Source organism: Siphateles boraxobius, unplaced genomic scaffold, assembly GCF_051911475.1.
Source record: "Siphateles boraxobius isolate OS27281-9 unplaced genomic scaffold, OSU_SipBor_1 84, whole genome shotgun sequence".
NCBI lineage: Eukaryota > Metazoa > Chordata > Actinopteri > Cypriniformes > Leuciscidae > Siphateles > Siphateles boraxobius.
Window position 1 is genome coordinate 696,822 of NW_027509213.1, and position 12,478 is coordinate 709,299.

The following is a 12,478-nucleotide window of genomic DNA, read 5'->3' on the forward strand; positions in this document are numbered from 1 at the left end:
GGAAATATTAAAACAACATTAAAGAGAACTTGATTATAAAACGCATAATGAAAACCAAATGAGTGCATTTATTTAATCATTTTTAACTTCTCCTGGTTGAATTATGAATTATAGAATGTACGGAATATTTGGGTCATTAAAAGCAATTTACGAACTATACAAATGTAAGTGTCTAAATATCCTGAAGACGCCTGGCTCTTATTATAAGGCAAGGCGGAGCTCTACATATGATGGACAGTTTATTCAGCCAGTTAAAAGAGATACTTCCGTTCGACGACCAATAGCTGGCATGTGGGGGCGGGGCTAACTAAGGGTTTTATCCGCACTCTCGTCAAACGAAAGGAGAGAATCCCAAAAATGACATCCACATTTCCAGAGGAAAACCGCGGCGTTTAGAGACGTTGTCCTTAAGTTTACCTCGCCTCTTCAAATTATTGCGGATTACATTGTCTCCAGATATGTAGTAATTGGAAATGCATATTTAATACAAAAGGACAGTGTTTGCACACAACTGTTATATACGCGTCTAAATCACTCCCTGATTTCAAACTCATGTGTGATTTAATGCCAGCGGCTCAACCTGCCGAAAAAATCGGCAAAATGAAGAAATTAAGAAGAACTTTGTCGGAGAGCTTCAGTCGTATCGGTGAGTGTCCATCATCCATCGCTTTTATTGTACAAGAGCTCATTATTTCTGCAGGACAGTCCTTAGAAAGTTTGTTTTCACTGTAAATGATCGTTTTTATGCTTCAAGCGACGCATTTTTTACGCCAAATGAAACGCAAACGAAACAACTGTGTATGTGAAGTGCAGATGTTCATGTTGCATGATTGTTCATGATGCGGCTGAGCTCTTCACAAACCAGCAGAATAGAATTGAATAGAATGAATATCATCTCGTGGACTTTTAATCTGCGGATGCACCAGTATCTGATTGTTTGTGATCTTCTGTCAGAGGTTCACACGTGATCAATGTGTGTGATCGATCAGTGTAAACTCTTTTCATTGCTTTCCTGCATTGTTATTCATTGTCAGTATCTGAAATCCTCTAAACTCGCAGAGACCTTCATCTGTAAAGGTCTTTGATTTTAGATTGTGCATAATAATCATAAGATCTCATTACTTGAGCAGATCAAATGGAGCTTTTTTTAACATCAATGTCATCTGTTAGTTATTTATGTGAATTCCCTGATTTCATCAAAACCTTGTTGAGAGATATTATTGAAACTTTTGGTTTATAATAAAGCAGGCATACATTTGACTGTGATATTATAGTGTTGCTTCTGTTTGAAAATCCTAAACTAAAATGTGTCAATCCTCATAAGAATGTGGAACAGCTATGATTCATCAACCTCAAGATATTTGATCTTTGGTCTCTCTTAGACAACAGAATATGAAGGTTCAGTCATTAGATCATCAGATGTTTCACCTTATGTGTCACATTTCAATATGAGCTCTAATAGAGACTTGAGCAATCAATGCTACTTTTATGGCTTATTGTAAATGTGACCAGTTACGAAGAGACCGTGAGCACTCTTTAGGGCACTAAGCTGGTCCCTTTGCGGTTTGATTTGAGATTCTGATTGTCTTCTGTCAGTGTCGTAAAGGCTGTTCTGTTGCAGTGGCGGTTAAAGATGCTGCCTAGGGGCTTTTATATCCTAAAGACGCTGACTTCACCAGTCGTGTGTCTCATCATGGTTGTGCTACGTTCATCTGTTCTGTTAAAGGACAGTAAGAACAGAAGTGATGGGTTGACGATTGTGTCTTTGCACAGGAGTAATTCATATGGGCCCCGTTCCAAAATCCAGTTAATCATGATGCCTGCGCAGACAACTTCTTTTGCAACATTGAAGGCAATAAATATTTGGAGTGGTTTGTACATATGGGCGAACCTCAAAAGCATCCATGTTGCATTTCACCTCACAATTAAAATAAATTATATTTTCTCATAAAGTTAAGCCTTATGAGATAAGCCTTATACTTTACATTTTAACTATGAGTCATTCAATTAATCATTCACTTTTAAAATGAATTTAAATATTTTTATAAAACATTTTTATTTACAAGCAGTGTGTATATTAGTTTAAATAATCTATGATTCATTCAATCATTCACTTTTTAAATTAATTAATTATTATTTAATTACATTTTTTATAAAACATTTTTATGCAATTAGTAAAGTGTTCATATATATGTACACACACACACGCATATATATACATGTATGCTATATTATGTATAAATGTATATGTACTTATTTAGTTCTGTACCATATATGTATCTTTCCAAATCACTCATTTATAACAAGGATGCTATCTTAAAAGTGAATGTCTTAAAAAAAAACATTCATCGTAGAAACCATTTTCACTCAGCAATTGCTGGTAAATTTCATAAATAAATAACGGCGAGTGACACATTGAATTAAACATGAATTTTTAAGGATTTTCTTGTATAACGTACTTCAATAATCTTTGTATTTTTTACAACTATGAAAACTCATTTTTTACAGTGTAGGCGCTGCTACGGGGATGTTCTTGGCGTCTCTGTGAGCGTCTTGTGTTTGTATGTTTGAAGTTGGGATGTCTCATCCGGCCCATCGCTCATTTCGCATTATTATCTTTTCATCAGGCTGCCAGTCGACTGTTTTTAGACACCCTGCTCCAAGTATTTATTTTCTTTTGAATGTGTGGGACGAATATTTTGAGACTCAGAATGTATGTTTTTTTCTTCATTGAAGTTAATCTGCTCACCCAGACAGTGAAGCTGCTTTCATGCTGATCATGCAGGAATGTCACAGTCACACAGGTAGCATATAATTAAATCATAACCTAGCCTATGACTTGTGTTTTTCCTTGTTGTTTTTTCCCCCTGAAGTGAATGAAGTGAAATCTGTAATAGTTCTGCAGTTTCTGTCTCAGTTTTCCTCTGAGAATGGTGCAATTTAATGGCTCGTCGCCTTGAAACAACAACAGTGACATGAATAAATAATTTTGCGAGGGTCATGGAAGAAAGATGCTCGGCAGCGGTGCTCGTTTAACAGTGATACTGACTGTCTTCAGTCAAATAATCGAACTGTGGGAGGGTTTATTAAGCAGCCGAATGAAGGAGATCTGTGTCTATTATCTGCCTGATGTCATGAGCACAGATCTGAACAATTCTTTCATATTTTAAGGGAAAGTTTTGTTGATAACGCATAATGTTGATAACCACAATATCTTTGCATGGTTATAAAATGCAGACATGCGAAGCTAGTATTTTTAAAATGTATAACCCTCTGGTGTTCTTCTTTCATTTTTGAATGGAATTTTTTATTAATTTTTTACTTAATCGGAATGGTCCGAAATTTGGTAAAGGTTTTAGCTCTTGCTGTGTACACACACACACACACACACACACACACACACACACACACACACACACACACACACACACACACACACACACACACACACAGTTCACTGTCTTTGTTGGGACTCTCATTAGACGTAATGCTTTTTATACTGTCCAAACTGTATATTCTGTCCCCTTACACTAACCCTACCCATCACACAAAACTTTCTGTTTATAAACACGTGTACACATGGGGACCTCAATTTAGGTCCCCACAGTTACACGAGTCCCCATGAGTCTGTGTGCATTCAGGTTTAAGTCCCCACCAGGATATAAAAACATTTATACACCACACACACACACACACACACACACACACACACACACACACACACACACACACACACAAAATCATGGTCATGATTTAAAAAGGTTAAATGGTCCTGAAAAATAGTCACACTACTCACAAAAAATTCTAAAACTTCTACAAGTTCACTTTTTTTCACCAATCTGCCAAGTGTCTTGTTTAAAAAGAGACTAAACTCAAGTCTGTGCTGCAAAGCATTTTTACTTTCCAAACTTTCTTTAGTGTGTAATGTTGCTGTTTGAGCATGAAAAAGGTCTGCAAAGTTACAAATCCACTCCAGCGGGAGTTATTCTCTATATCAGTGTCACTGTTTCTGAACTGCCTGAAACGTCTCCATTGTAGTCTTGATTTTTCTTCCGGGAATGAACATGTCACAATATTTCTTATTTAGATTATAAAATTATATTAATGTGGAAAATAAAGGAGCAGGGTCTGGTTGAGTTAGTAGTGTGTTGAAACTTGTGGTTATGGTAAGGGGAGAGACATTTCACAAATACGCTCGAAGCGCTTGACCAATCACAACACACTGGTCCAACCGACCAATCAGAGCAAATTGAGCTTTTCAGAAGGAGGGGCTTCGTAGACATAGGAACTAAACAGAGCGATACTGACGGACTGGGAAGAGAGGAGTCGCAAAAATGGAGGTTATGTGATAAATAATGTGTTGAATTATTTTTGAACAGTCAAGCATGAAAACCTGTTCTAGTAGAGCCCAAAAACAAAATCAAGATTTTGAAAAAGGGCATAATAGTTGAGCATGAAGAGTTTTGCGTCATTGACTGTAAAGTTATTTCCTGTGGTTATCAACAGTATCTCAAACACTTTTAGATCTCAGTGTAGTTTGTTTGATCATAAATTGGTTTATTAACTGTAGAACAATTCTCCCATGTGCTAGACACAACAGAGATCTTTACCACAACAGTTAAAAAGATAAAACAACTGTCATCCAGTTTTTATAAGTACATATAGTCTCATTAGATCTGAGAGGAAAGCTTTATTACCAACAATCCATTCTCTGCTCCCAGTGGCCATTTCATCCCAAATGATCTCCAGTTTCTGTTTCCTTCATTGAATGATGTTCTAAAAGTCGATGTTTGCTATGGGAGTATCAGTTTAATGTTCACCCTTCAATAGATAAAACCATTTCTCTGTGGTTTCCCGGCTTTATTGGAGTTGTTAGCAGATGCTGATGTGGTTTATACGTGTGGGACACAAAGCAGGACACATTTCACCCCAAATCAAAAGAAATGATATATATTTTTTTATGAAGTGAAGCATATATATATTGTAATAAACGTTTTATATTTTCAATATATAATATAAAAACTTTTATAAAGTTTATAGTATAGTTTATAATAAAACAAGGCTTCATTTTCTTTATGGAAAATATATTTTCTAATTTCTTTCACTTGATTTTGGGATTAAATGTAATGTGGACTTGCTCTTCACCCTTTTCTCTTAATGACCTACGGCTGTGGCTGGAAAACTATTTCAGCCAATTACAGTCTTTCTTATTAGTTTTTCATTTGCATGTGCATAATACATTAAAGAGCCACTTTTTGATTATTTCATTCTTTTATTCACTGTTCAATAGTCAGTAAAATGAAAGTCTGATATTACTTTTCTTTCTCTCCCCCTCAAGCCTTCAAGAAAGAAGACAGCGGCTTTGACGAGGTAAGCGAAAATACAACCATTTGACTTTCATAATCCTTGGGAGTGTTGGAAGACACAGTTAATGTAACTGTCGTGAGATGTTATGTGACATGTTTGGTGTAGTTGTGTGCTTAATGGATTTCACTGCGCTTTGACTGTCATTGGAGTAGTGCATGCTGGGATGTGCTGTTTGGATGTTGCTATTTGAGGCGATGGTGTAGGTCTCTGGGGTTGAAGTGTCAGTTGTGATCATTTGAGAGATGCTTCATTGTTCTCTGTTTCTTCATTGTGCCGAGGCACCAACCCGTCCATACATTATTCCATTGGCTTTGGAAACAGGCCCTCGAGTGATATTGGAACATAAAATATTATTTCAATGCATTTGAGGCCCCTTTTCACTGTTACAACCATCACTGATTGTGTTTATTGGTGATTTTTCTAGAACCATGTTTTCCAGAGTATTATTTTAAAGACATTGACATTGACGATTATGTAGGTATTCTATATTCTAAAATGACGAACTTTAAAACGAAATTTCTCAAAATGATAACCATTTTGTATTCAGGCAGTCATCGAAGCTTTGTTTTAGTACTACATGTCCCATTGCAATACAAAGACAAAGTTGTTTGTTGATTTATTTTCATGTTTTGTTTGTATTTTTCAAGTTAATTTGCAATCTGCATTTCTGTGGCTCAAACCGTAGCGCATGGCAGTAGCAACGCCAAGCTCACTGGTTTAATTCCTAGGAAATGCATGAACTGATAAAATGCAAACCTTGGATGCAATGTAAGACACTTTGGATAAACTGTATGTGAATGTAATTTGACCTACACCAGAAGCAAGCGGCATGTCACATACGTCACATTGGTTCCAAACAGAGACACCATCATTTCCACCAAACGGCCATTGTAGCTAAGCGTTTTAGCTAATACTCTAGCCCAAATTCCGGTTAAATGGAGTTTGATGGGCATGTAAACAATCACTGTTTCACTCTTCGGGAAGTCAAAGTACCGATTAGTCTGAACATTAAAGTCGTCATGAAACGGAAGTTGTGATAGTCTTTTTTTTCCCTTTTGTGACGTATATCCAAGTGAAATGGCTTCTCGAACAAGAAAAATGGGTGGGGCTTGATTTTGTCCACAGGGATTTGATTGGATGGTTGTGTTTGCTATTGGTGTATCTCATGTGAGTGACAGGTGGCCCCGCCCTCGTGCTAGTCAACACCTCATCAGAGAAGAGATGAAGGGAAGAGATGAGATGCAAGAGGGAGGGGAAGTTATTTTCATTTAAGGCGAGACACGGCAGGCAAAAACATCGTTTTTTTTTCACTGGTCAATTTTGAGATTTTGGGATATTTATCTTCAATAACATGTCTTCTTTCAGACTTGTGGTGAAAAAAAGTCTGAAATACACATTTAGGTCTTTATTTTACTACACTTTGTCTGTTTGCGTCTTCTTGATGAATTCTCATAAATTCATCAAAAGTTGTCGTTATAAATCATCCCTCTGCTCCGCGATCGCGATCTGCACCCTGTCATCACACACACCGTTAGAAAGCTCTCTCTCTCCTGAACAATACTGCCGGATCCAAATATGGTCATTTCCTTTTTATCAGCAACCAATCGCGAAAGTAAAAGGGGGGATTTTACTCTAAATGCGCAATCTCATTGGCTGATGCTAAACAAAGCACGTTTTCTCAAAATGACTTTTCTCTCATACTCCAAGTCCGAAATCTCCACTTCAGTAGCACATATATGCACCAAACTTTCCAGTCTTGTACCTAGTTATGAAGACATTTACTGAGGGATTTGTAAATATATTATTCCCAGCCTGATTTATATAACATTTTATTCCAAAAAACATGGCGAAAATCATTTTTTTAAGGCTATTGGCAGTATATTCTGATTTACAGGATAACAAAAGTAGATATCCATAAATCCCTCTGTAATTTTTTCTAATCTAATATGTGAACACAATGAAAAAATAATTTTTAACCTGGCTTTATCCAATATTTAGATTTCGTTTTTTAAAATGTATGCAAATTAGCGCATATTTAATTACATGATGTCTCATTTGCATATTTAAACATTAAATTACAGAAAACTTGTAATACATTTTTTTTCTCATCTTAATGTAGGTAATCAACTGGCAAAGTTTCATGGTGATATCTGCTAGTTAAAAAAATTAGCCTATTCACCTGTAGTGTCTCGCCTTAAGATTACGGGGCACATAAATAAAATAAAATAATGATGTGCACGGATAAATCATGTATAATAAATGTAGCAATATTCCATAACTAAGAATCATCAATTTTGATTTCATGGTGACTTTAAACACCAGAAACTATCTGGACATCAACAAATGACAAACTTGATCTTGAACTGGAGCATGTGAGATCTTTATATAACCCTGAGCGCTGGTGCTCGGGTGTCTTGGATCGCTGCATCTCTTGTCTTTCTCGGCTGTGGTCAGCCGTCACATCTGGTTAGGCCTGGATGAGCGTGTGTGTGTGTTTCTGCGTTCCTCTCTAGAGAGCCACAGGAAGCCCGTCACTTTCTCATCGACAGGCTCTCTCTTTACAACCCCGTATCCATTTAACAACATGCTTTACGCATGCATAAAAAATACCGCGGATGCAAAACAACAACCTTGACTGAATAAATGTAAAATTCAACAGTTCGCAGAGGTTTGCAGATGTCTAGTTGGGCTTTTTTCCTACGTGTCATGTTACGAGACGCTCCGTCAGCTAAACGAGGCCTCGTTGTGCTGCATGTTTAATGCCTGGAGTCTCTGAAACTAATGAGTGAGTGACATAGAGTTTTTGCTTTTACTAGTTCAAAATATTCATTAGTCATGTTCGCTAAGGCCGTTACTGTTGCTCATACTTGAACAAAAAGCCCTCTTGACATTCACAACCCATTCTACTTCTGAAATCTGACATGAAACAGGATCTTCAGTGAGACTAAAGTAGAATGGGATGGATTTTATCCATCAGGATTTGATTGGACTTGAAAAGCGGGTGTTTAGAGGGACTGATGATGTCAGCAGAAAAAGGCGGAGCAAGTCATTTATAAACATTTTAAAGAGGGATTATTCAAAAGAACTCTTTTTTTCTTTCCTTGGGAGTAACATAAAGAATCATGCACAATAGGAACTTGTGCTAAGAAAGATCATGCATAGTGGCAGCAAGGTTTGCATAGACGAGCATTTTCTTTAGAAAATCTAAAATGTAGCAATGTTATTTTCTTCTATTTATGACTTTTGAAGCTATTTATTTATTTATATAATATGTAAAAAATAAATATAATATTAATTTTATAACTTATTATATATTAATTTAAAATTAAACGTGTGTATATATATATATATATATATATATTATATATTTTTTATTTATTTATTTTATTTTTATTTAAGAAGTAAAATTAATTTTTTATCTGCAAAATGGCTGCAGCATATTTCTTGGAATCGTATCTTGGCAGTATCCATTAATGGTGATTATTTTTAGCTTGTTAGTCCATGAAAATGATGTCTCCGTGCAGTTTGTTGAAATGATAAGATTTAGCATTCAGAAGCGTTCTCTTCATGGGAACTGGTTCGGTCCGTTGGCTATAAATGGTTGCCGCCGCTGGGGAAACATGTAAAGAATCTAAGAAGGAAAGGGACTGTTTCCTGTTGAGCATGAAGTGTGTGTCTGAGAAAGCAGAAAGTATTTGACCTCCCTAGAAATGTCCTGATTCTCTCTCTCTCTCTCTGTGTGTGTGTGTGTGTGCGCGTGAGTCTTCATGTATAACTAGATGACAGTTTTTCCATAAACCCCTGCTGGTCTCTCTGATTTTGGCGCTTTGAGGCACAGCGCTGGATGCATGTGGGTGTTTCTTTTAAACTAAGGGGACTTTTGTTTATTCAAACTACACTGTAAAAAAAAAATTGTCAGTTGTAAATTATTGAAGTATGTTTTACAAGAAAATATTTAAGTCGATTGTTTTGAAAAATGTATTATTTTGTTTGTAATTTTTTGTGAACATTTCTAGCAATTTCTTAGTGAAAATTTTTTTTCAGTGTATTTCAGAAATATGTTAGTTGCTACTTTTCAAATGCCCTTTGTCTGTTGATTTTATTGCTTTACTCTGGTGCCAGAGCCAAAGATTTCAAGGAAGATATAATTTGCAAACAGAATATTATTAATATAATATATTGCATTTTCAATCGCCAAGTTATGCTAATGGCATGAAAATGTTATTTATTGGGAAATTAACCTTTAATTTAAAAGGTCATTTCCACCATCATCATTATTATCACAATATATTATCTAAAAAATACAGAATGTGATTCATATGTGTCCGCTGATGGACATTTCTAGTTGAAAAATTAGTGAAAGTTTGAAGAGTATTTATTTTCAGGGGTCGTCAGTATCCTTAGTTGAAGAAACAGTTGGTTTAGTGTGCTTTTCATATGCACTTGTTAACGCATGGATCTTACTGTTACTGTCACGCTAAAGTTAGTCTCAACAGGATTTTTACTTGCACATGCACAATTATTGCATTCTCTGTGTGTGAAGGACATTAATGTGTCAATCTCACAAAAAAAGTTTATTGTTCATATTTCATAGCAGAATAAAGAATATACATATTTTGCTCAAAATAAAGACTATTTATTCTTTTCATGTTTATTCATTCTATTCAATGATGTCTCATGACACAGCAGAAGTCATGATGCATTATTTAATTAGTAAAGCATTAATGCAGTGTGGTATTTGTTGCACTGCCTTTTATTTTTTGTATATAAATATAAGGAATGACTATCAAACAGAATTATGAGAATTAAAAATGCTTTCACATGACAGTATGTCTTGTGAAAATGTTTAATTATCATGGAAAAATACTAAAATGTAAAAAGAAAAATCATGATTCTCAAAAATAAATGTGAAATGTGTAGCATGAGCTGGATGAGATTCTCGCTTACAGAAGATCTCATTGTTTTCTGTGTGATTTGACTGCAGGCGAGCCAATGAATGAGCTGAGTATGTTGAAGTGTGCATCTCCACAGCATTCAGATTTATTTATAGCTTGATGCCAGAGTTTTAGAGTGACCTGCCATCAACGTCCACAGTCATACTGAGTCTCATAATGACTTCACAAAGGTCAAGTTTGATCAGTCACACAGGTGACCTCTATGTCAGATCTGCTCATCTGAACACCATACTGTATCTGATCTTGCTTGCAATATTGATAAAACTTTTATATCTGATGAAGTAGAGCTGCACGTGTAATCGTAAAAGGTCTCGATCTTGATTCAAACACCCACGCAATCTTATTCCAAAATGACAATGATTCGCCTGTGTCTATTAAACCTTCGACAAAATCACACAATTCAGATCTGCGTTTGCATCGCCGCTGACCCAGAGAGAGCAGTTGTCATGTATAGGTATGAAACAGCCTTTTCAACGTCAACATTTTCAAAGTTTATAGTTTGGACATAAACACTGATGTCTACGAAAGCGATCAAAATAGAGTAAATCATCTTTTGAAAGTAACTTGTGGCTTCAAATTACGATTGTATCAATTACTTTGTTACACCAGTAGGTGGCGACAAGTGATTGTTAAAAAATGTATTTTCATTGAATCAATCATTCAAGAGATATGTTCAAAAAACGCCGATTCATCCAGTAATGAAACGAGTGAGTCATTGAATCGTTCATTCAACCGATTTAAAAAAAAAATATTCAGATTAATTAGAATAAATACCATTTTATTTAGTCTGCAGGATTACATTTTTTTCAGAACTTCTTGTTTTTTAGAACTTTATTATCAGAACCAGGTGTTTTGTTGTTAATTATCATATTTGATACATCAGTCTTTTATAACTCATAGTGATGATATGAAGGGCAAAACAGCTTAATTTCATTTAGAGGCCTAAATATATGCAATTTGATGCAGATGCTGATATATATATTGCCAAAAAGATGAAATTATGAAAGCTTGTAATTTTAAATCAATGAGATCTTTATAAAAGTTTAGCAGAGTTCAATTCAGTCGTCAACATATATCTGTCAATAATATGTTTTCGTTTGAAGATATTGAAATGCTTAATTTGTATGATTAAAGATCTGTAGTTTTAAAACCTATAATCCAATGCAATACAATGATGATTGAGAGATGAAAAAATAAACCTTCCTCAGAAGCCTGATGGATCATATGTGATACTTATATTTGAACATGAATTTTCAAAAAATGATGTATGGATATCAAGTTGCTTTCATCTTGAAATTTTTACTAACAATATCAAATTTGTTCTTGCGTTTACTTTATAAAAATCAGTAAATATTTCACAGTAAAAAGACCTGAGGGTGGACATTTTACAATTATACTAAAGACCTTTTACTTGCTAAAAAGTATAAATATCAATCAGACAGAAGGCATGTTGTAGATTGTGTGCAACAGGTTTTTCAGCTGCTTTGTTCATGTTGATCAATTTGAGACCTTAGAAATATGCGTACCAAATATGATACAGTAGCTTGAATAGCTGATCTCAAAATGTTTAATTCTGTCAATATTTGCACCCTCGTGTTGTTCTAAAATCTTTTTTTTTCTTCTTTTTTTTTCTAGTACTGAAAGGTCAACTTTTTGAATCTTCATGCGGCTCTTTTCCATACAACATTTCACAACCATGAAATACCAATAACACTCATGCACTGTATTCCAACTCTTCTGAAGTCTTATGATGTCGATTCTGTTTCTCAGACAAAGAGTCATGTGACTTTTGAAGACTTAAAAACAGTTATATGGACTATTGTTATGATAATTTTATAAGGTCTTTTTTGGGATAAGAATCTTCAAAACAAGTTCTAATTTTAAGCTCCTCTTTAAAAAAAAAAAACCCACAGAAATGTGATGAAGCAGAGATTCTGTCCTCCACATCATCTAATTTGTCCTCTTCCAGCCCCCCGCTGCGCTCCCAGACTGCTAATGGAGTCCCTGCCGCACCGGGACATGGGTGAATTTTAAATAACTTTCTGGGATCGAGTGGTTCACAGCTGAAGGAATGCTGGGCCCTCAAAATGGCGTGAAGCCCCGGAGGGATTTGGTGCCTTCAGTTAGAATGTGTTTATTGTGAGACTTGAAATGCT

General features: G+C 35.4%; 1 protein-coding gene across 1 annotated transcript in view; it reads left to right on the forward strand.

The window, feature by feature from the left end:
* Positions 1-333: 333 nt before the first annotated feature.
* The window catches only part of cdk14 (cyclin dependent kinase 14), a 158,908-nt gene continuing 146,763 nt past the window's right edge, over positions 334-12,478 (forward strand). Inside the window, exons 1-2 of the mRNA XM_077221663.1 lie at positions 334-646; positions 5,339-5,370. Of these exons, the coding sequence (XP_077077778.1) occupies positions 553-646; positions 5,339-5,370 (126 nt within the window). The 5' untranslated portion in view covers positions 334-552. The remainder of the gene's footprint in view (positions 647-5,338; positions 5,371-12,478) is intronic.